Source organism: Molothrus ater, chromosome 3 (assembly GCF_012460135.2).
Source record: "Molothrus ater isolate BHLD 08-10-18 breed brown headed cowbird chromosome 3, BPBGC_Mater_1.1, whole genome shotgun sequence".
NCBI classification, from domain to species: Eukaryota; Metazoa; Chordata; class Aves; order Passeriformes; family Icteridae; genus Molothrus; species Molothrus ater.
In genome coordinates, this window is record NC_050480.2 from 32,944,633 (window position 1) to 32,970,173 (window position 25,541).

Genomic DNA, 25,541 nt, shown 5'->3' on the forward strand with positions numbered 1-25,541 from the left:
ACTAAATATGGAGGATGGGATGGAGGAGTGTGGAAGAGAAGGGAGATATTATGAAAGGACCGATACCACCTTCAGATTAGTTCTGACAGTGTGTTCCTAAAATTTTTAGATGGGCTACTAATTTTATTTTCCTTCTTTTTGGGGTATCCTGATTTGAGAACCAGCTGCCCCATTTGCTGCTGAAGATAAGTCAAAGTTAGCTGTACTTTGAATATGAAGACTGTGTAATGATCAATACTTTGAAAGATCTGTGCTTCACACCAAACACCTATACTTAATGAAGTCTTCAATGTTTCAGGTATTATCAGAGGAATATATGCCTCACCTCAGGGGCATTCATCAGATACTGCATTGATGAGCTCCACAGGGAAAAGAAAAAATTATAAAGAGCCTTTGAAGGAATCGGTCATTCAGTGTTCAGAGCAGAGTTTTTATAGTTCTAACAGTAAATAAGGCATAAATCCATGCATTGCAAGGCAAGGATTTAAAGAAAGATTATATAACTTATGGTTCAGTGAGCACTGTTTATTCTGTGCAGGGTTTGAGGTAGGGCTCTAGTGGAAAAATAGCATCCAGTCACAAAATTAAAGAGTGACTAAATGTACACGGGCAACTGGGATTTCTGCAGTGTCTAAGGACACGTATCATGATATTACATGCTTCATTCTTCAATGCAAGATTCTGTGTTGTTTGAAGTTGAGTATAATTAATCATTCATGTGGAAGGGAAATACAGATGTATAAGAGGAGCATGAAGATGTACACCTTTCTTTCTTACTGGAAGGAAGATGTACATCTGAATGAACCAAGGCTTTCTGCCTGGCAGTCTGCACCTCTGTACCGTACCTGCTGACAAACATTGTAGAGACACCTGAGTTTAGTCTCCTGCACACAGGGGTCTTGCCTCTGGACTTTTCCAGGGGTACAGCTTTGCATACTTTATTTTTGGTTTTTACCTGTGTGGGATATATATGAATAATATTTGGTAGCTTTTCTTCTGTAGCCATGATTGTCTAGAAGCTAGGCAAGAAAAAGTTTACAAGTAAAGGTAATGTATTTTATTAGAACAAGTGATGTAGTTAGAAAAAAATGAGGTGACTTTGAAGTGCTGAAAAGACTGTAGAATTGACTTACTGATATACAGGCTTTGGAGTCTGAAATGTGGTATCCTCATCCCACCTTCAATTTCATTTGTATTTGGTATCCCCATAATCATGATGGTTTAGGATAAATTTCCTAAACTATAAAAACATTAGTGGATGGGATAGAATACATTTAAAATTAAGACAGGTATATAAAATGGAGTCATTGTGCTGCTCTGACCTCTAATTTTTATTACTTTTGGAGCAGAATACAAATAGACCATTAGCATTCCTGAAGTTCTCTTATTTTCCATGAAGACATTGATGCATTTCACTCTGCTGCCATGAGAAATCTGCTAGCCAGCCTCTGCTTAACACAGTGAGCAACATACACCTGGGAGCAGCAGACTCAGTAACTTTCTTCAAAATTTCCTGTGTCTTGTTTAGATTGCAGAGCCAAAGGTTCCACAAAGGTCTTGCTTATCAAAGCCTTTCCAATGCAGAAGTGCAGACCTCTTTGTAAATCTTCTGCTTTCACAGGAAATTTTGCATTTTCAGATAACAGATCACAAATGGCCTAATGAAATAATTCATAGCCTTTCATTTTTTTCAGGCAGAGGTACCATGCCAGCACTCATAAGAACAAAGCATCTACTTTGTGTCTCACACTGACTGCCAAGCAGATTTCAGTGAGATATCCAGATGTTTTCCCAATATTTTAATTGAAGAGGATAGAGTGAGTTAAAAATTAGGCCACACATTTTTGTGTCTTACATTCTCTTCTATTTTCTTTCTTTCTTTCCTTCAGAAGTTTCTAGGTGAGAGTTTTGTGAGAGGTCAGTGAACCCTGAACAGCTGAACTTGTCTTATGACAATATCCAGATCTGATAAAAATCTTTGTTTAGTAGCTTTCTCCCTCTTTATGTTATCTTTCAGTACAGTACATTAGTGATGTGAGGCCGGTCATTTTTTCTGGGTACCAGGTGAATTTGAGAGTCAAGATGTAGCCTGTGCTGAATGAACAAACTCTGAAATTAGAAATCAGTGCTAGCTGGGCTTTTTACTGCTAGGTCCATGCTTTAATCCTTAACAAATCTGCCCTTTAGTTCCCATCCATGTCAGAGGATGAATTATAAATAGATATTTCTTCAGTATTGTTATTCTTCTTCTTGCAAATGGGTATTTCAGTACAAGGCAGATGGTACAGATTATTTTATCTTCCTAAGGCATGAATCTCTAGGAGAGCCACACCTCAGTGCTGATGCTGGCTGCATGGATTATGCATTCTCAGGAGACCAACATGTCTAGAATGTATTCTTTTGCACTTTTCCCTGTTGTCTCATGTTTTGCTATGATAGAAGCACTGGCAAATGAAAGGCTTATTATTGATTTCTGTGGAGATGTTAATAATTTCTGTGTTACTCTGTACTGCAGTGACAGTAACTGATGTACAAAATTTGACGTCTTAATTATTCCGTGATGGAAAAGAGGGACACTAACCTGAGACACAGCAGCCTATTACCTCTGGATCTGTGGATTCAAAGCAGCCTTAGGTCACAAGTGAAATGAGTGAGGCTGTCTCAGTATAGTCTTTATGGATGTTTGTTTGCTTCTCAAAGATACTAGATGTGTCTTCAATGTGTCTGGAGCAGATGGAAGCAGAAATCCTGAAACAAAAAAAAAGTTTTATTTTCAGTATTTCTAGTCAAGCTGAAATTGCAAGTATTAGAAGCCTCAGGAGATGAGAACCCTCCAGAGGTATTGCATCAAAAAATGTTGCTGTTAATTCAATGCCCAAATGTTATTGTTAATTCAATCAAAAAGAGAGGTCCAAGGGTTTTGGTGTTTGCCCATCGGTTCCATTCAGTACGCACAGCTTCAGTTCCCAGCAGCTGCAGCTTTATGCAGTGTTCCTGTGAGCTGGAAATCTCAAGTGAGTGAACAAGGACACACATGCACCATAGGTCACTTGCAGATATTTAACAGTGAGCCCCAAAAATCTGATCTGTAGCCACTGCCGGTATCACCATCATTACAACAGCGAATGCAGTTCCTTTAGTGACAGATAAATATCAGGCTGTTGCTGTCTTTGTTTCCAGCTGAATGTAATCATCATCTACAACCTTTAGCATAGGGGAGACACTCTTCAAGACAATGCCATTTCCCAAATAACCATCCAGCTGACTTTACACCACAGTGCTAAAGGTCTCTTTAAAAATTATATATTGTGCATTTCTGACTATAGGATTAGATGGCCACCTCAAAGTATTATATATGCATCATTATTCTGTTAACATTCATATTCTCAGTCCAGTCACACACAGCCCCACAATAAGGCATCAGCATTTCAAAAGCTGTCTGAGACTGAACAATAGAGTAAATGGCAAGAACAGAAAATTTGATTTCTGCCTCAGTGAGAGAAAAGATCTAATGTGAAAGAACAATTGTGTGAAGTTTGAGGGCTTGATTGGTTTGTATTTTACCAGCATCATCCAAAATTGACTTCAGTGGCTTAACTGTTACTAATACTGAGTTACCCAATGCCCTATAAGGCAACAGAAAATTGTGTTCTGTAATCTAATCCAGTACCCTCTTGTCCTCCAGAGCTGGGCCAGAGTTTGTCTGGGCACTGTGCACTTCAGAAGAGCAGCAGTTTGATGTTTGCTGCTGTGGCTTCTTAACGGCCTCCAGTGCTGGTCTGCATTTCTCTGTTGGCAATGGTAACAGTGGAAAAGAACTGAGATGAAAAGGAGTCAGAAAAGGGGAAGTGGGAAAAGGAGTTTGAATTGTAGTCCAGGATCTTTTAGCATGCTCAGCTGCAAAACATAGTGCAAACTTGAGGAAAAAAACTAATTAGGATTCCATTAAAAAGACGAGAAAAAATCTTGCCAAGACTCAAGTTCCATCATGATGGCCAAAGCGAAACCTTGCTGGCTAATGTAGCCTTAATTCACTTTATTTTGCAGAGACAGCAAGCTGACCATGTTGCTCCGAGAGTCCTTGGGGAATATGAACTGCCGCACCACGATGATAGCTCACATTTCAGCTGCCGCGGGCAACTACGCTGAGACGCTCTCCACCATCCAGATCGCCTCAAGGGTCCTCAGGATGAAGAAAAAGAAAACTAAGGTAAGACAATGTGGAACTCACTTCTTATAATGATGGAGGAAGGAGGAAGAAGGGTCCTTAACTGGATAAAGCAGCGTGTAACCAAATCAGTAATCAGTTCCAAAGCGTATGGATGTATGTACCCAGTCCTAGGCAAGTGTCAGAGTGCAATATCAGAGGGGTAAATGCTTCAGCTTCAGAGACGCAGGAGTAAGTTCAGACACATCTGTTGTAGCAGGTTTGTAAGCTGACCTTGTTTAATAATATAGCTGTCAGGGAGCATTTATTTTCCTTTATACTCTTAGTGCTAATGAAATAATAAGGAGTGAAACTGCTGTAGAGTTAAAGAAAATTTGGATTAATTAAGAATTAGATTCTCTATGATTCTCAGAGAGAGTAGAAGCAAAATAAAGGCAGAACTATTGTGTCCAAGGCCATTGACCACCTTTTCATTACTGTTGCTTCTAAATATGGGTGATAGGTTTTCCATGTAGAGTGAAGAAGGACTATATCCATTTTCATGTTAGAGAATTCTGGTTACTTCCGTGCAACTTATGGTGTGAATTGGGCAGAATGAGTGAATTTTATGCCTTTAATTTTAATTGGCTGACTGACAAAAGCTTTTTTTGTCAATTGATTGAAGAGACACAAATGAAGGGTTCAGTCCTCGCACCATCAGAGCACTGTGTCTCCAGAGACCTCTGAGTGCACATTATACAATTCCACACATTGGTAATATGGGGTCATATGTAATCAGTTTTCTTGTTCCTTTCAAATACACAAATGTACACGCACACACAAAATCAGCAAAACCTTTGCCAAATACCCAATATCTTTGGCCAGGCTCAGTTAAGGGAGGTATCTCAATCCATATTTTTAGTACATTTTTTTGAAGTCTTATGATTTTGAGAGGGACTCAGAGCTGGGGCTTTGGGTACTCCATTGAACATAGCTATGGGTTTGCTCCAGGGCTGTGGATAAGCAGCTTCAGAGCTTTGTGCCTTAGTTTAGAGATCTCCCAGTTCATATGTGACCATGATTTTTTTGTGTACGTCATTTGTGCAAGGAGCAGCTTGCAATGCTGAAATGTCATAGACATGTCACCCTCTCCCTCTTCTCTCATGTTGCAGTACACATCAAGTTCTTCTGGAGGAGAGAGCTCTTGTGAGGAGGGCCGGATGCGGAGGCCAACCCAGCTGAGGCCTTTCCATTCTAGAAACACTGTGGACCCAGACTTCCCTATTTTGCATTTATCAAGTGATCCTGATTATTCATCCAGCAGTGAGCAGTCGTGTGACACGGTGATTTATGTTGGCCCCAATGGCACTGCCCTCTCTGACAAGGAACTGACAGATAACGAGGGTCCCCCTGACTTTGTTCCCATTGTTCCTGCTCTGCAAAAGACCAAAAATGAGGGCAGGTTGGAGGAAGTTAGTGAATCAGGGCCCAGCACATCTGAAAGAGACTGCCTGAAGTGCAACACCTTTGCAGAGCTCCAGGAGAGACTGGATTGCATAGATGGCAGTGAAGAGACTGACAAATTTCCCTTTGAAGAGATGCCTGCTCAATTTAGCTCAGACCAGATGTCTAAGTGTGCTGTCTCAAGCCAGCTGGCAGAGCTTAGCCACTTAGCAGAGTCAGATAAGGAAGATACGATGCCAGAATGTCAGCATCCTGATAGAGAGGCCAAGGAAAATACAAATACAACACCCAGCAAAACTAGGAGAAATCACTCCCCTGTTCCTTCTGGAGCTCTTACGAATCTTTCAACTCCTTCTTCTCCCAGGAGTGTAACAGGCAGCTCTAGCAAAGAGCTTAACTCTTGTCAGTTAGCACACAGCACCAGCTTGCAGAGCAGCAGAGAAGGGCTCAACACCTCTGGATTTGTGGAAGGCAAACCTCGGCCAATGGGTTCCCCCCGGCTTGGCATTGCAAGCCTCTCAAAGACATCTGAGTATAAGCCACCAACTTCTCCTTCCCAGAGGTGCAAGGTCTATACACAGAAAGGAGTCCTGCCCAGCTCCACTCCCCCACCAGCTCCCTTGAGTAAGGATGCTGCCATGACATCTACTGAATCTTTATTACAGCCAGAAATCCGGACCCCACCTGTGGGCATGAGCCCTCAGATTATGAAAAAGTCAGTGTCATCCAACAATGGGGATTTTGAAGAGACCGTTCTCAATGAAGATGGGCAACAAAGCATTTCTCCAGAATCCAAGAAAGAGATTCTGAGCACAACCATGGTGACTGTGCAGCAGCCATTGGAGCTGAATGGAGAGGATGAGCTTGTGTTCACCCTTGTGGAAGAGCTGACCATTAGTGGTGTCCTTGACAATGGGCGCCCGACCAGTATCATCAGTTTTAACAGTGACTGCTCCGTGCAGGCTTTGGCCTCTGGCTCTAGGCCAGTCAGTATTATCAGTAGTATCTCTGAAGATCTTGAGTGTTACTCCAGTGCAGCTCCTGTGTCTGAAGTCAGCATCACACAGTTCCTTCCTCTTCCAAAGCTGAGTCTGGATGACAAACCCCAAGACGATGGCAGCAGACGCTCATCCATCAGCTCGTGGTTGAGCGAAATGAGCACGGGCAGTGACGGTGAACAGTCGTGCCACAGCTTCATAGCCCAGGCGTGCTATGGGCACGGGGAAGCTATGGCAGAACCCCCTGTCTCTGAGTTTGCAAGCGCCATACAAAGTGCCAGCATGATTTGTCTAAGTGACAAACAGAAGTCAGTGACTGACAACATGCTTATAATGTCGGAAATGGGGGAGGAAGCTTTTGGCAAAGTGCCACCCATCAAAGGCTGTAAAATATCAGCTCTAGGCAAAACTACTGTCACAATCAAAAACACAGCAAGTCTCAGCAGCTGTGAGGGCTACATCCCAATGAAGACAAACATTACCGTGTATCCATGTATTGCTGTTAATTCCTTCAAAGCCCAAGACGCTGATGATGCTGTACCGGCTGTAACTGCAGACCCAAAAGCTGTTCATCCCCATGATGGGAAAGAATCCATTGCTAAGAAGCTTATCAAATTTGAAGACCCTTGGTTGAAGAGAGAAGAAGATGTTAAAAAGGACAGCTCGGGGAGCAGTGACGGGCCAAGGCCTGATACAGTTGCGGTTTCAGCCAAGTCTGAGCACAGCACAAAACAGTCCTCTGTGGACAGGTTTAGCACCAGCAGTGGGGACACCTCTATTTCCCCAGGATCTGACAGTCTAAAAAGGATTGTGGATGGGTGTGAGGTGGCAGCATCCAGCTCTGCAACCCAAAGCCCTGTTCATTCCAGTGATGGCTTGAAGAATTGTAGCCTCCCTCGAGGGCTCCCAAAGGCGAGCAAGGTGGAGGAATCTGACAGCCATCTCCATCCTACTTTTACTGACAGCAGTGGAGTCAATTCTCCTGCCCTCCCCCAGTTTTCTAAGGCTAGTCTTGACAAGAAAATGGCCTCTCCCAAACACTGCATACTCACTCGCCCCAAAGGGACCCCTCCTCTGCCACCTGTGAGAAAGTCAAGCTTGGATCAGAAGAACAGAGCCAGCCCCCAGCACAGTGCAGCCAACAGCACCACGAGCAGTCCCTCCAGCCAGCCTGTGTCCTTCCTGGCCAGCTTCCCTGAGGAGCAGAATGCCAAACTAAAAGGCCCTGGCATAGACAGCAGCATCAACAACAGCAGCAGCAAGCTCTTCAGTGCCAAACTGGAGCAGCTTGCCAGCAGGACCAACTCCCTAGGGAGGTCCACAGGAAGCCACTATGAGTGTTTGTCGCTGGAAAGAGCAGAAAGTCTGTCCTCTGTGAGCTCCAAAATGAGCCCTGGCAGAGACACCACCATGCCTAGGGCTGGAAGGAGCCTCAGCCGCAGTGCCATGTCCTCACCCACCAACTCAGGCCTCTCCCAGTCGGCAGGTGCCTCCCCAAAAGCCAGCCAGTCAAAGATCTCTGCTGTCAGCAAGCTCCTTCTGGCAAGTCCCAAGGCCCGCAGCCTCTCTGCCTCTGCCACCAAAACGCTCAGCTTCTCCACCAAGTCTCTGCCTCAGTCTGTGGGGCAGAGCTCCAGTTTGCCCCCAAGTGGGAAGAACATGTCCTGGTCAATGCAGTCCCTCAGCAGAAGCCGGGGCTCCAGCCTTGCTTCCAAATTGCCCCTTCGAGCTGTCAATGGGCGGATTTCAGAGCTGCTCCAAGGGAGCACCAGTGCCAGAGGCGTTCAGCTGCCGGGAAGCCTGGAGACAGATGAGCGAGGGGGCCTTCCTGGAGATGAGAAGCCAGCTGTTCACATGCTGCCTTCACCCTACAGCAAGATCACCCCTCCTCGGAAACCTCACCGCTGCAGCAGCGGCCACGGCAGCGACAACAGCAGCGTCCTGAGCGGGGAGCTGCCCCCTGCCATGGGGAAAACAGCCCTCTTCTACCACAGCGGGGGCAGCAGTGGCTACGAGAGCATGATGAGGGACAGCGAGGCGACGGGGAGCGCCTCCTCAGCGCAGGACTCCATGAGCGAGAACAGCAGCTCTGCCAGCGGCAGGTGCCGCAGCCTCAAAACCCCAAAGAAACGACTGAATGCAGGTAAGCTTGTAGTGGTGGGAAAGAGGGACGCAGACCAAAGCAGAGTAGTACTCAGGGGTAGGCTGGTCCTAAGGGTGAGCTAGTTAAATACCAGTTCCATCTCTTAGCTGAGAAGCAAGGGCATGGTAAGTATCCGAGGCTCTGCCTTTTGCCTTTTTTCCTTTTGGTACATTCACTAATCCTGTGTAGTTGTATTGACTTTGCTGTGGAGTCTCTTCCTGACCTCTTTCACTTTGGTTTGCTTCAAATGAACAAAAACTTAGTTAGTTTTGCCAGTGACAGCCACATTCAGTATTTATTTATACAAATATGTTTCTGATTTGATTCCAGAAAGGTGCCTTAATATGCATGTTTCACCAGCCCAAGACCAGAGTCTTGCTGAATGGCTGTATCTCTTGTGAGCCTGCTTCTGCTCCTTGTGTGCCCAAAGGTGCATCTGAAACCATTGCTGAGTTCCTTCTCCCCACATAGGAGATGGAACAAAAATGTGTCTGTGCCCCTTGAAAGATGTCTTCCTGTACCTGAGACTCTTGCCTTTTGAGTTGTGGCTCATTTTCCCAGAAATTTATTGATAATAAATAATAGGTAATATTAAGAACAATATATGGGAACTACTGCACTGAAGCACTTTCAAATCTGGAACATTTTTGTGATCATGGAATTGATTGGGAAGACTTCGTCTTTGTTCAGACATAATCCCCAGTAGCTTCATACTACATCAGGACTTTTAAATTAGATAGCAAGAGCCTCCTGGGTCATATCAAGAGTTTGTGCAGGTACCTCTTTCCATGAGAGCAAGTTTCATAAAGTTGCAGAACAGGGATGGGGACCATTCATGAGCTGGTCAGCTCTCATTTTCCCTGGGTGCTGTTTTCCCAACTTGTAGTGCAAGTCCTGACTAATCCACTTCTGAAAAAAATTCAGGTTGACATTGGACCTGTGGCACAGGTATGTGGAATATCAGTAGCTACTTATTCTACAGTAGCTGGGTCTTTCTAAAAGGTGTTTTTCTCATAGTGTTCCTAATTCACCAGCCATTCCACTTGCTGTGATACTCCCCTCTGGAATTAATTTCCAGTTAACAGAGTAATGCATAGCTCTCCCTTTCTTTATGCTCTTGACTGTGGTAGCAGAAAGAACATGTGCAACACAGATGTGAATGCAATAGATACTGCTATTAAAACAGCATCCATAAACGCAGAGCCGATTGTACCTGTTCAGAGGATGCATCTGAAAGTGATCATTCTACATAATGCAAGACCAGACCAAATGACTGAATATTATTTCTGAAGTTAACTTTGCATCTTCTTGGAAAATCTTTTTTCCTAGCCCTTCACTTAAATGGTAATGAATTGATTTTCCTCTTTCTGAGGAGCTCTGCCTCTAAAAACCCCTTTCAAATATGAACTGTTTAATAATAACTTGTAAGGAAGAGAAGGATGATTTCTATCTTGTGAAAAAGGAAAACAAAGCTGTCCACAGAGATGGCATTTGTGGGTGTAAACTGACAACTTGATTGTGTCTTGTGGAGAAGCTGCCAATCTAATACGGACTTTTTCCACAGGTCATTTAGATGGAAAAGTTTATCAATTTCTGTGAAAAAAACAGGCAGCTGTGCAGATGAGGGAACAGATTAGATACTAGAGAATGTTCCCCTTACTCCCCCAAGGGACATATTTTACAAAAAACTCTGAGAAAACTTCAGGCAGAGCCTCTGGATTCCTTAGACTCCAGAGTTCATCCCCAAACTGAATCACTAGAGGACCAATATTTTTTTACTCTGATGCTCACAAAACTGCTATTGTTAGCGTTCAAAAACACATAATCACATAAGCGATTATATGCGGTGCTTTTTATTTAAGAGCTCTGGGAATCGGGGTAGTTTCCACCCAAATCTGATTCCGACCATACATTCGAGGTGAACGTGTTTTATACTCTATCGTTATATAACTTTCATGGTTATTATCAAACTTATATTGTTCTATTGTATACACAGATTTCAGCTAAACATAGCCCCCTTTAAATTTCCAACATAGTTTCTCACGATTCTTCTTATGGTAATATAATAATTATATTTAATTACTAAACAATCATCACATATAACAATTATATCTTCTATCATACTGCTTACGCAGGTGCAGTGATCTGAGAAAACACAAAGCCTAATATTTTCAAAGACTATTTTTAACATTTTCCAGGGCTCCACTATCACTATTCTTTCATTTCACTTCTCTCTGCTTTGATAGCACATTGGAGGCTGGACAAGGCTGGAAATATGAGTGACAAAAGCATTGTCTTTGTGGTGTTCTAATTACAGACAAGCTCCATGTGCGTGTTGTATTTTATACCAGGGTTGCATTTTGGCTCACAGCTTTGGCTTTTGATAACCCCAGTGCAGGACTAAACATTGTGTCAGTAGTCATGAAAAGGGAGTTGTGAAGGAGAGATCTGTTTGAGACTCGGGTTTAAGATTGTTCTTGTAGCAGTCTGGAGGACACACCAGGAAAGAAGAGGCCTTGAGCCTACCTGGTAGAACATTGACACTGGTTTGTCATACAGTGCAGGTATGCAAAATTATCAAGTGATGAGGTAAGTATGAACCTTTCATTAGCAGGGAACTGAGGAGTCCTAGCTTTGATGCTTTTTTACTGCTATGTAACATTTGACCTGTCTTTTTCCCCAAATACACCTTTTTTTGGCTGGCCAAGAAATTAATCTCTTTATTCTAATTGCTGGTGTGCGGTGGTTCCTCTCTCCTTAGTCAGCAACATTGCAATTACCTGCCTGATGCTGGACATGAATCTCTGGGGTGGAGGGTTTTCTGTGAAGGGCCTGTCTGTGTCCTTGGAAATTGCCTGCCCCAGTGGACTCAGCATAGCCTGGCACATTGACCTTCCTTAGAAGTAATTTACAAAGCTTCTCTCTTAATTCAGCATGTCACCTGATGTGGAGAGATTCTCAGTGTATCATCTCTGATACTTTACTTTTGAAAGTGATTCCCTATGTCAGCAAGTAATTCCTGTATTGTTTGGAATGACTTGTTTATAAGTGCAACCAGGGGTTTTATGGAAATTAAAAACTCAATTTTTACCACCATCCCTATTTCTAGCAGAAAACCACTGCCCAGAAATTAATCAGGCTTCACTTTCATATTACCCAGCTCCTGTTTGCATTTGGTCTGGCAGCAGTGAAATCATAATTCTGTTTTGATGTGTTTGATAATAGTATAATTTTTCACATGTCAGCGGATTTATGATGGCATAAAACCAGGATTATTACTTCAGTGCAGGAGAACGTGAAGGAGGAGTTAAGGTATAAGGGAGAATAGAGCTGTTTGCAAATATATTTTTATTGTATAATGAAAAAATGAGAAGTTTTGTAATCTTTCATCCTCTGTAGTATCTCCTTTCTTATAGTGTGAGTGTTATCTCTTAAGGAACACTTTTTAATGAAAAAGCTAGCACACAAAGGTTCTGAGATCTTAAAAGACAGATATAATTTTAATACAAAGTGTCAAGAGCATTGGACCTTTCCTGATTTGCGGTCACAGATCCACTGTGCTGTAATGGATATGGCACTATAGATATGCTCATTTCAGGTCAGGCAACCTTGTCCACTTTATTTATGATTATTATTAACAGAAATGCTAGCTGTCAGACACGATCAACATGAATCAGCCCAAGGCCCCTGTAAAAGGAGCTATAAAGAGTCTTTAAGAGAATCACCAGAAGATCTCACAATTACTTTTGAAGTTCTGACACATTGGAGAGACATCATTTTTCCTTGAGATTAAGATCTTGTCTTTCAGTGCTCTTAAATGCATTATTTGTATGTGTAGGTGCTTCTGCCCTGAATGTCATACATGAAGCATCAGACCTACCCTGACAGCTTTTGAAGGATAAAGCTAGTTCATATCCTTCACTGTTAGCCTTAGGTTAATTTTTGGGCTCTGCCTGGGTACCTGTACAGTCCACAGACAGTGCAGTACAAAACTGTGTGTGTACAAAATTAGAAGAAAATAATAATACAAATAATTCCTTTTGCATTCTGGTACCTATTGAAAAATCATGTGCTTGCCTCATGAAGCACATAAGCCTTTCCCCTGCTAACCTATGCATTTAATAAATATTCCCATTTTTCTAACATTGGTTCTGTAATATCATGTCAGCATATATTGGCCCAAAGTGACTGTTTGTGGCAGAAACAAAGCTTTAGCCCTGATCTATGGTTGTAAATTTCAAAGCTTTGCATTGCTTCTCTTTAATCCACACTGTGGTGTAAGTATTATTCCAGACCCCATTTTAAGATGGAGAAATGAAGGTAGAGAGTGTTATTGAGTTGCCTAATGCCCTCAGCCAACTGAGAGCCAGTTCCAGGGTTGAATTACAGGCACCCTCAACTCCTAACCTCAACCACAAGTGATTTTGCCGTACATCCTCCTCTGCCCTTGCTGAGCAATGGAAAACAGAGTTCCATTTGCTATTTTATTTTTGTGGCAGGCCCTTCTTTCTTCTTTGCCTGAAATCATCTGTACAACTATGTTGTACTTTGATTTTTTTGTTCACTCCCTTAGCCCTTCCCTGTAAGAAACAACTGGCATCTCAGCCAGATTTCTTTCTCTGGTTCCAGCTTCCTCTCTCTTGGGTAGGCAGTGCTGTCTTGAGCAGACTGAAGTGTTAGGGCATAGTTTGTAGAGTTATAAGTTGCAGCAGTTATTTATTATTTTTAACTCCTCAGAAATTCCAAGTGTGGTGGCCCAGTGCCTCCCCATGGAAAGGCAGTGATAAGGGTGCTTTTATAGTACATAGTCCTGTTTGTGCTCAGGAAGTGCATTCTGGTTGAACTTTAGTTTTACCAAAGCTGTATTTGTATCCCAGGGGTGCAACAGATATGAGAGGGAGGCAGGCAGGGCAGCAAATTAGGGCTTGCAAGATCTGTGCTGTATTCTCTGGTGTGCTGCTGGTTCACTGTATCACCTTGGGCAACTCGTGTAATTTCTGAGTGCTCTTGTTACCAGCTCATAAAAGTAGATAATGCTGGTACAAAAAAAAAAAAAAAAAAAGTAATAGCAAGGTCCTTGGATCAGAAGTGTTATCTACCTGCCTTTTGCTCTTCTGGTTTGATTTTTAGCATCTTTTACTGAGTTTGGATGCATGTGGGCATTGCTTTAAAATAATACTCAATGCAAAACATGACTGGATGACTTCAGAGATGGAGCCTTCATGTTAATTCTGGATCTCGCCCACTGTGAGGTAATAGCAAAGGAAGAATCCAGGGTCTAATAAGGTTTATCAGGTAAAGCCAAGTCCTGTTTGCATTTTCAAGTTACATGCATAAATGTGTTGTTTCCAGATTTTTCTGCCCTCTCCTACATATGTTTACAGGTTCCTGTTCCTTACAGTGTTTCAATAGTCTCTGTAAGGAAACCTCCTTCCCTGGGAGCAACAGAACAGGAGAGGTTCTGAGATCATTCATCATAAATAAGGCATTTTATGGAGATTACATTGATCTTCCTGAAGCTGTTTTCTTTCCTGTTCCCTATGAGACAGGATTGGATACCTAAGAAAGTCACTATCCCATGTAACACTGAGTTAGACCTACAGGCTTCAGTCTGTCACTTCTGCAGGTCTCTGTTGAGATAGGACAGACTTCTGCCAAGGAGTGTATCCCTTTGATTTCTCTAGTTTTGAAGCTTTTTGGAGCAGAGTCTGAGCTTGGAGCTTAGCTGGTGCTGGGGCTTCTGCCAGTAGGGTGAAACACTGAGGGCGGTGATCCATGGCCCAAGCAGGGCTGGGGGAGCAGCAGGTGAGCAGCAGCCATGGGGTGCTGGTGGGGACCCGTGCCTCTCAGCTGGTGTACACAGGCTGGGGGCATGAGGAGAAGATGTGAGACAGAAGGAGGCATCTCAAAGACATCAGACTTTGGGCATAAAGTCCTTCTCAGCAAAGCACTTCCCAGTTGAGTCAGTCAGGGCCACTGGTACTTAACATTTTCCTGAATGTTAAGTATCAGTGAACATCAGAAAACAAAAACCTAAGAGATATTATTGAAAGTCTGGCCAAGTAGCAACAAGACTAGGGGAAAATTAAGGTTTCCAGAGGTTGAATTCCTGAAGTTTAAAGCTATGACCTGAGCTGGAGCTGCATGTCTCAGAATCTGGAGAGCCCTGCTTTTGTCAGCCCAGGACAGGATTTGGGTGTGTGTGTGTGTGTGTGTGTGTGTGTTTGTGCATGTGCCTTTCATCTTCTTTGCATGGGGAACTATCTGACTACAGATAATTAAAGATTCCTGCTGCAGCATTTGATGACATTCATAGAAAAGTTTAATGACTCCTTGCAGCTCTTTCTTGGTACTAACTTTCAACACTAAAGAAGAGCAAATTGCTACATGATTTTAAACACTTTAATAAAAAGACAGACTGTTAAGGCATGACTAATTATCTACAATTGGCCTCCTTTTTCCTCATGCTAGTGTGCTCTGGGTTTCACTGATGGGGTGATTTTAAAGATGGAGATTTAGAGGTTCCTGGAAAACCCTGAAAACTCTATATTTGAACATATTTACTCTCTGGAAGCACTTAGCTCCTTCTATGAAAGCAGCAGAAAAAGCCAAAGGCTGAATCTATGGACTGTAAATTATGAAAGTCTGTCTCCAACCAATATTGCAAAGCATCACATTTTGAAACATGGCCAAAATGATAATGATGAAACAAAACACCAACAAAGAAAGTCTGAGCTTTTCTTGTTGAATCCAAGTGAAAAGGAATTTGGTTCATGTTTAGACTGCCTTAGGCACAGTGTGGGGAGCTGAAAATTGCCCTTTGTATCAGAAAGCTGTAGGGCATCTCCAGCATTTCTACTTTAACTTGCTTACAAGTGATGGTAGCTAATTGATATCCTGTACTGTGCTTTTACCATGACAAAGGATGTTTAGAATTATATGAGTAAATGCTGTTTGCATGCAGGTGACCACTTCATGCATGTGACTTGCTGACTGGACACCCCTGGGGTGGCTAGAGGGAGGGGAAATGCAGACTTCAGCTCCAATTTTTTTTTTTTGTTCATTAAAACAACAGCATTGATTTTCCCAGGTCAAAGCCAGGCCATTTCATGCAGCAAATCTGTGTTGAAAGGGATCAGAGTAATCATTTTTTACACGCTTGACTACTGCATGCCAGCACTGAGCTTTCAGCCACATGAACATAGGAATGACTTAATAGAGGAAGTGGCAGCAGGCTATTGTGCACGGTGAAGGCTCCATGTAACATGCATGACTGACTCGCACACCATTAGGCTGGGTGTAAATAAAACCTGCTCCTGACACTGCCACAGAATTGGCTCACTGGAATGCCTCCACCACTGTCCTGGTGGGAGCTAATGTTCTGGCTTTAGAACCCTTCCCCCTCCAGCCTCTGCCGTTGCTATCCAAGTGACTGGAGCAGCTCTTCAATGCAGTACCGTAGTAATAATAACCACTTTCTTAAATAATGCCACAATGCTGACAAATGCCTGTTAAACCAAAATCCAGCCTGAAGAGAGGGAAATGTTTGGAAGAGACTCTGGTTGGGTTTTTTTTTTTTTTTTGCTAGGAATTGTGGGTGATGTGCATCTTCCCTGGAGCATCTCCCAGATTACTTGTCAACCTGCCATGCCGCAGGAGGGCTGCTTTCTGATATGGTTTCAACAGTGCTCATTCACCAGCTCTAAACTGCTCTGAGAAGCTCCTTTAAAAATAAGACAGTGATTCAGAAAGCAAGGTTAAGAAATAAACTGGGTAGATAGAAATGAACTGTGTTGATAGAAAAAAAATTAGAAGTTGGATGTACATCAGCATATTCCTTATACCAGTACAGAAACAACCTACTAGTATAGGTGTGGATGGAATATTATAATAAACATGCATTACTTTATTCCAATAAACAGTAAGCAAGTGATTTCTTGCACCAAGTGTCCTCGTACTTCTTATCAATTCACAACAGTGGGCTTGCATAACAGTCAATACAGAATGTGGCCTGAATTATTTTACAGTGAGATGGACGTGGAAAATTTTCTTCTGAATGATGGATCCTCTCAGTGTATCCTATTCCAGGTATTTGGGTGCAACATGGTCTTTCTATGCAGTCTATGTAATCTGAGTTGTGAGGATGAGTGATTGCCGTTTGGATTTTCTGGCAATATAGACCTTGGTTCTTTGGTGTTTGGAGTACTGACCTCAAGATGGGAACCTTAAATACTTCTGGTGAAATCCCCACATCATCAGAGGGGCCTTCCACTTGAAAATACTGGCAATGACTTCCCCTTCAGGAGGCAAACTGTGCAAACTGTATGAAAATCCATGGAGTGAATAGCTGTGTGCTCTACACTGGCAATAAAATGAGCTAGGAGGAAGGAGGTCAAAGGAAAGGGGAGGAGTTGGTTCAGTCATGGACAATTGACCATAGGGGCAGATCCCACTAGGAAATAAGAATGAGAGACAAAGTCAGGATCCCATTTTAGACTCAAACCGAGCAGGAGCCCTGTTGTCAGACAGTGAGGAGCAGCAGAGGAAATAGGATAGATAATCTCTGCTAGTAAGAGAAGCTTGATGCTACAACTGACATAACTGCTATTCCTGTTGGAGCCACAGAAGGAATAGCTTAGGGGTACTGCTCTAGTTAGCCAGGTCTGGTTTTTTGTAACTTCCTTGGACTGTCTGGTGAGAAAAACCAAAATGCTGAGGAACAGGTTCTGTACAGAAAAGCAATTTTGCATCTCATAACACTAAATGCTGTGGGGAATAGCTTTGGCTCCACATCCCTCCTTGGAGCACACAATATAAACTTCTGAAATGTTGTTGTATCAAGTTACAGTTTCATTTTCTGTTTGAAACACCTTGAAATTTCTAGGACAGCAGTTGTTTTGCATCCCATTTGGATGTATCCTGCTTTGAAGAGAGATGCATCGCACTTTTTCATTAAGATTTTGTACTTGCAGTTTTTGCCTTTACCTTTTTCACAGAAAAGATGCTCAATCTGGAACGTGTGCTTGGAAAGAAGCATAAGGGGAACACTCCAAAATATACAGAACTTAAGCAAAACCAGACTTTTTAGAGCTTTTGCCCTGGTCAAAACATACTTTTATGAGCACATATCCTTTTGCAGTTTGGCAATTTTGCTGGTCAAGGTCAGTGTGCCTTTTTATCCTTAAAGTTACCCTCACATACCTTGGTTTGTATTTCTCATGCCTTAAGGCTCCCTGGTCTTACCTTTGCTGAAATATATTGTAGCTTCAGTGCCACTCTTCAGTCAGATCTACTTTCACACTGCATGCTGAAGCGGTCCAGCTGGAGAAGAATTGTCCTTCTCGGACATCCCGGCTGGCTATCCAGCACCGCTAGCAGTACGGGGGCACTGTCCCGATCTCCGTGGTTCGGGACAGCACCTGAGGCAAACACTCTGTGCTACGACAGCAGTGCTGCCTTGTGGTGGGACATGGCTTGGCTTGTGGCTACAGTCAGCAGAAATAAGAGAGTGCTCTCCAGCTCTGGTGAATGCAGGTTTATGACATCCCAGGGGAAACCAACAGCCAAAGAGAAAGAGGGAGAAGTTGCAACAGCTTATAAGGAGGGAGGGAAACAAGGGAGGAGTCAGCCCTTGGACGAATAGTGTTTCAGAGGGGAGTGGGATACAAAAGATTGACTTAGGGAAAGCCTCAATGGGGATTACTTGAGGGTGGGGCCCTGGCCCCTGAGCCAATCACTCGATGCTCTAGCTGGAAGTTTCTAGAGAGTTCTAGAGAGAAGGGTGGGAGCGCTGAGTGATGGACAGGGCACCAGGGAGGGATTTGAGAAAGGGTAGATTAATCTCCAAGGCAACTGGGGAGGAGTTGGGATAACTGGCAGCATAAAGGAGGGAAGGGAGAACCAGGGCAGAACCATTGCATGATGGGGGGAACAGAACAGTCCGACTTATACAGACACAACACAACAGCATGCTCTCACTGCTGTGCTACTCTCTTTATATTAAATTTAACCTGGCCAAACCTTAACCTGTAGCTTAAGGTAGAGCAATAGATCTGTTGCAAAAGCAAATCTTATACCCTATGTATTTTCATGGCTGTTTCACAGCCTGGTTATTCATACTCAAGCTAGGTTCAAGAGAGGTTATTCTGAGGGTGGGTAAATTCAAACCAAGTGAAAAACATATCCTTCAGGGCATTTAGCAAATGATATTTTGCTTTACATACTGCATGGTTATAAATGAATGTGAAGTTATTTTACGCTGGGTTCATCTTACTGTGTTTCTTTCAGATTGATTTTTGGTATAATTTTCTTTTTTGAATGGAGGAATGAATTCTATTTACATGGTGGGAGGGTCAGCCAATTTGCCAAGGTGTAGAGGGGCAGAGGCGGCGCAGAGGTGGGAGGGTGCTGAGATCTGTTCCTGGATCTGTTGAGCTCCCTGGATTCCTACTTTCTTCATAAGTCATACATAGGGAATAGAGGAGTAGTGTGCTGTAATTACCACAAAGCATGTTATTTATTACAGAGTCAAAATTTATGAGATCCTAACTCTGTCAAGTGCACCCAATAAAATTGGGACTTCAGATGGATATTTTCTATATGAATGGAAAACTGCATTAATTTTAAGAATTTAATTGTTGTGTGTTGTTAGGGATGAGAAAGTTGTCAGCTGCTTTGTGATATTCACCCCAAAGCTCTGCTTAGGCTATATCTCCTTAGATGATCCCAATTAACATAAAATAAGATAAAAATCAGAGACTAAATGGAAAGGTCAGTGTCAGGAGCTTCCTGTCAAAAGGCACCATTATTTTCTGTACCTGGGCCAATAAGCAACCTATTAATCAGTGCATGTTTAGAGCAAACTAGATCCACTTTTACCTTACTGGAAAGAGGAAGAATATATTTCATTTTAATTTCTCCTCAAAGCACTCTACGCCTCAGATAAATCATCCTGAGTCAGCATTCAAGGTGCAGATAAACAGACATCTCTTTCTTTCTCCTGTGTCTCACACAGCTGTACCCCCTGGAAGCCCCGTGCAGGTCACCTGTGTCCCAGAGGATCCCTTGGCAGAGGGTGGCAAGGAGGCTGTGTAGGCAGCTCTGCCCGGCTGCATTGCCCCTGTGCACCATGAGCTGCAGCCTGTCCTGTTGTCATAACTCACAGGCAGCCCAGACACGAGCTCTGGCTAGAAAAACACAATGAGTTAATGTCTCCTGCCACTGCTGCACTCTCAGCTGCCCCTCTCCCAAGGGCTGTTAAAGGAAGCCTCAGGTTGGAGCCCTCCTTCTACACCACAGGCTTCTGCTTCCCATTAAGCCAAATGGATATTAATGGGAAAAAAATGCAAAAAAATTGCTATCATTCCTCTACTTCATACCCCAGCAATCTGTTTTACTTTGCTCAAAGTAGGACCCTTTTGCTGTTGTGGCAAGGTGCATTGGAGCCATCCACCTGCATTTCTAGAGAGTCTTGGACTTGGACTTTGACTCTGGCTGGAGACAGAGTTTTTCCAGTGGGGTGGTTTAGAAGTGCTTCATTACACAAGAAGGTGGTTTTAACAACCACAGTGGGGAAAAGAGGAAGAAAATCAAACATCATGGAAAAAGGCACTTAGTTGTAATCCAGCCATGCATGGAGATCTGGGCAGAAGGAATTTCCAGTCTGCTCAGCTGCTTCCTTGAAATGCTAGAGCTAGTCTAAAGGTATGTCAGGAAAGGAGATGTGACCATTACTGTGGGGCAGAAAGCAAAAATAAATAATTAGCAGCACTGGGTGCATTAAACAGAAGGTCATATCTGATGCTTATTGATATCGCTGGCTCTAAAAGTTGTCAAACAGCAAAGAGATTGTATTTACACTCAGACAAAATTTGACAGACTGCTTCTGTAAGACACCATGGCCAAAAGCCTCAAAAGTATTAAAAAACTTATTTAATGCCTGAATCCTTTTGATCTTGAGTGACACTAGGATGATACTCATTGCCCTTCCCGTCTAAGCAAGCGGAGGACTTGTTTCCCAGGACGAGCTGAGCCTATTTCAGGATATCTCCCTGCATGAAATAAAATTGAATAGTCCACCATGTGCTCTCACCTCCCTTCAGGTATGCAGCTGTTCCCAGCATTTGGTTACCTTTCCCTAGCACTGCTGACAGAAGTCACCCTTAGAATCACAGTTTGTTGGGCTCTTCCCAAACTGTCTGTCTTCTTGTCAGTTTTTGGCTATAGTAATGGGTCAAGTCTTGCTTTTCCTTTTATCAAGATCTGTCTCTTGTCTTGATCAGGCAGTTTAATCTAGAGATTAACTGAAATGCATTCAAGGTAAGGGAATGCTGACATTGTCTTCCAGTGACTGGTACCAGAGAACTAAAATAACTCCTGCTTCCTGGTATTTGTAAGGCTTCATTTGTTCTGGCATGAGCTTTTTTGCTGGGCTGCAGTTTGAGCAATAAACACAGCTATGATAAGTGTCATAGGATGGCAATCTCAGGTTGTTTGGTGTAAAGGGGCCTTGTAGAGCTCCCTGTCTACCCAGAACTCTGTCAATCATCTCTGACTGTGCTTTTTCCTGCACTGGGTTATCTCAGATGTATCCAAATAAAAGCTCTGTAGACTAGGTTTTCCAAGAGACCATTCTCATCCATTTTAAAGCTAGAATTTGCAGGTTAATTACTTGTCTCTAACACAGACCTACTGGTTTCTAGGACAGACTATTGTACTCAGAACTCATAGGATAAGATGTGAATAGTTCTCAAAGTCAGCACAGAAGCAGACTCCCATGAATGAAACTAGGCAATACTTTCTTACTTGAAAATCCAAAAATTAGGCAATCAATAGATATTTTGGGGTTTTTTTTAGCTTTTATTGAAGCACCAAGTTGACAGACATGTTGAAACTATTAACATTCAAGTCTCAATAAATGTAATGTGGGAAATTCCTATAAATGATTTTATCTTATTTTTAAAATAAAATCTGCATGATCATTCAGCATCTCTTCCCTACTGGCTGGCATCACTTATGTAGTTGCAGCCAAGAAAGCCAGTTAATAGTTTCACTCAAACTTGCTGGCTCCGGCTTTTGTTTTTGGCTTCTCCCATCCTTTTTATTCCTGCTGTGTCTTAGGGAAGACCCTGTGTCAGCTACAAAACTTTTAGAGTTTTTTGGGTTTTTCCAACCAAGCCATTGCTCTAATTATACTAAACCAAGCAATGAAATGTAACCTGTTGATTTTTTTTTGTGTGTGTGTTTTTGTTCTTTCTCCCAGCAAACCACTGCCATTACACCAGGGACATCCATTTTATTCCTCCTTGCTCTACTGTAGGCCCTGACTTGGCATCTTATGTGGCAGGCACTTTGCAGAGGCTGGCTAGTGCTTGTCCTTTGACTGTAAGGGTCAGTAGCAGTAAAGAGATAGGAAAGCCTGGCTGGACCAGTTCTGTCCTGCTGGCTTGGGTCCTTCATTGGCTCACCTGTATGTGCTGAGACCTAATCAACAGGGAGCAGACACAGGCTTTGTCAGCTTCAGGGGACATGTGCCCTCTGAGTGCCAGATCTTGGAGTCAGGCACCAAGGAGCACTGAGGTGTTGGCGATGGAGAGAGACGGGGAGACTGACTCGGTGATCAGAATCTGATTTTATTGTGGGATACAAGTGCTTATATACTATTTCAGGGAGACTAGTAATGTGTACTGCAATGATTAGGTTAAAATCACATACACAAACTTAAGCATATAACAAAATCTCTTGCTTGCAGAGTTTAATAGGATTTTCTTTTCCGGTAAACCTGTTTGATTTAATCTTCTTGCAATCTAGGTCTAATTTTCAAGGTTCCGTTTGCTTTTGCCAAGGCATCCTGTTATCAAATCTCTCTATGTTAACCAGGTCCAAAGTCCATCATCTGTCTTGTGTCCCCCAACATTCCAACACTGAGGGTGTCACTCATGATGGGTGGGCACTGCACATCGCAGCTCCAGCTCCCATGGCCTCCCCTGGGTTCTCATTTTCTTCTGTGTCTGAGAAGGCCAGACATACATCACTTGTAGACTTCTCTGCAATGGAAAGGAGAAGCAGTAGCTGTGCTAACATGCAGTGGCACTTTCTCCATTGGCAGGTTCACAGAGGAGGAGGCTCATTCCAGCTTTATCCCTTGACACCACCTCCCCAGCAAGGAAGCCAGCCAGCAGCCCCGGGGTGCGCTGGGTGGATGGGCCACTGCGGAGCGGGCAGAGGGGCCTGGGGGAGCCCTTTGAGATCAAAGTCTATGAGATAGATGACATGGAGAGGCTCCAGCGACGGCGAGGTGGGGACAGCAAGGTGAGTGCCATCCGTGTAATCTCCTGGCGGACCTAAATTGCAAAGGTCAGCACTTAAAACACATGATTGGGAGGAGTATCTGAGGTTGAGTATTTTAGAGTAACGATGGATTATAGACTTCATTATTATTTTAAGTCATTTTTCCTACCTAGCCTCTGACACTTGTTGAAGCTGTTTGTGATGTTTGGAGAAGCTTGTTGGAGTGAGGTTTCCACTGCACTTCACCCACAGCAGATTTGTTTACAGATGAGATTGTGAAATAGTGTTGAGATCTTCACACAGGCTTGGATGAGGATAGTTCTGCTATTGGAATTGTTTCCACACTAGCGAGGGTAGCACAGTCCTCAGATGGTTTCATTTGCTCCACGTCTTTGTGGCTGCCACCCCTCAGAAGTCATGTGAGGCCAGGCTGGCTGTCTCCAGCACTGCACCTCATGCTGTTACTGTGCTCCAGAGCTTTACAGAAAATATATCTTCTTTATTAATGACTATGAATTGCTAGGGCTTTTCTTAACATACTCCCTTTGTTTAAGGATGTTTCAAATTTGATATTGCTACCAGTTCTCTTATTTTAAAATATGACTAATGCATTACTTATGCACCAAGCACAGGGGTGTATTTAGGCTTTCAATACAGCAAGCAATGGATTTTCTACTCCCAAGAGCTTAGATTTTCTTAGCCAAACTGTGTTAAAAAAAAAAGAAATGTTTTCCTACAGTTAATCTAATTTCAAGATGCTGCCTGGTATTAATTATTCTGATTTATTATTAACTACCATTACAAAGTCTCCAAAGCTCACTGATGGAAAACATGAAAACCAAGCAAAAGCAATAAAAATAAAGCAGATGATGGATGATTTCATGCAGTGATTCATAAGCTTCCAGAGTAAACGGCTCATTGTCAGTATTATTGATTGGAAGATCATTTCACTGAATGGACCTAGGCATTTCTTCTCCTCTTCACCTATTCTTTTCCTGCTTCTTTTTCCTGGCTGGCAGGAGGTGATATGTTTCAATGCCAAGCTGAAAATCCTGGAGCATCGCCAGCAGAGAATCGCTGAGGTCAAGGCCAAATATGAGTGGTTAATGAGAGAACTGGAGGTGACCAAACAGTACCTGATGCTGGATCCTAATAAATGGCTCAGTGAATGTAAGAGCATTGTTTTATTTCCTGAACTTATAGGTTTCCTTTGGTTTATTTAATAGGGGGGATGGAAGGAAGCAGAAATGTCTGGTAAGAGTGAGATGTAAGCTACTGTTTGTAAACTAAAATGAACCAACATAGGACCTTAGGGTAAGCTTTAGATTGACTGTCTTTCTAGAACTAGTTTCTATAACTCTTATTAAATGTTAACAGTAGAACTGAACAATCCTTTTTGCCTGAGAGCTGAAGGTTGAAATGGTACAGCATTCTAGTGGTGAATGTTGCCATTGGTAGATTAACGTTCACGCGTTTCAGTCCACAGCTCCTGAAAATGAGATTTTTTCTTTTGGCCTCAGATCACTCAAACATATGAGCAATATTATAAATCTGCTCTTCTACCACAAAATAACACTGTGGAGCAAACTTGTCCCTTGGCAGCAGTGGGCTTACATGAAATGAAATGAAATTTGGCCCATTTTTTATAACTATAGATGTGTAAAGTTCAGAGAGCTTAAAGGGCATTCACATTCAAATGAAGAAGGACCTCATCACCTCTAAAGAAAAAACCATAAAGAGTACTGCAGTACTTATACAACAGTTTTTAGTATTAGCAAGCAGATAAGTTCATAACAAAGAGTTCTAGAAAAAAACCCACAATGTGCAAAAGTTTATTTAGGATAATTGCAAGTGGCAAAAGGAGGCTGGCTGGTGTATTTCCTTACAACATCCTAACTCTTCCTTTAACAGCTGCTTAAAGTTGACACCAGATTGATGCATTCTGCAAAACAACCACCCTATAGGTTTCAGGAACACTATAAAGGAAGAGACTTAAAAGGACAGTTTTAAAGATAGAGAGAATTTGCTATGCACTGCTGTCCCCTTACTGTGTGATGCCTTTGTTTCTAATTCCAAATGTGGTAAGTGCAGAACGCCTGGAGGGTTGCAGAGACATCAGGAACCAGATATGATGGGCAGTGCTGGCTCAGAAAATGACACTTGGCTTCCACGGAAGCTGCTGGGCACTTGTGTTGGAAGGATTTTAGTGTGTGCCTTCCCTTGCCTTGCTGGAGTGGTCTAGTGGGAATCACATGGAATAGGGAGAGGTGTGAGGAACAAGGACCCTAGAGGTTTGTTATAAATTCCAAGTTCTGAATTCAGCAAAGGACTTGCCCTCCCAGAAGAGAGCAGCTATTTAAAGCTCTTTCTGGTCAGCAGAATGTGTGAGAAAGTACATTCAACATATTAGTATTCAACATATGCTGGAGGATGATGGAGCATGGCAAAGGCATCTGCAGTTCTGGTGAGCATGGCAGAGCAGATCACTACAGAAAGCATC

General features: G+C 42.8%; 1 protein-coding gene across 1 annotated transcript in view; it reads left to right on the plus strand.

Moving 5' to 3' along the window:
• Positions 1-25,541, plus strand: part of KIF26B (kinesin family member 26B) — a 277,053-nt gene that overhangs the window by 244,896 nt on the left and 6,616 nt on the right. Inside the window, 4 exon segments of the mRNA XM_036380967.1 lie at positions 4,048-4,210; positions 5,320-8,752; positions 22,860-23,062; positions 24,061-24,211. Coding sequence (XP_036236860.1) covers positions 4,048-4,210; positions 5,320-8,752; positions 22,860-23,062; positions 24,061-24,211 — 3,950 coding nt within the window.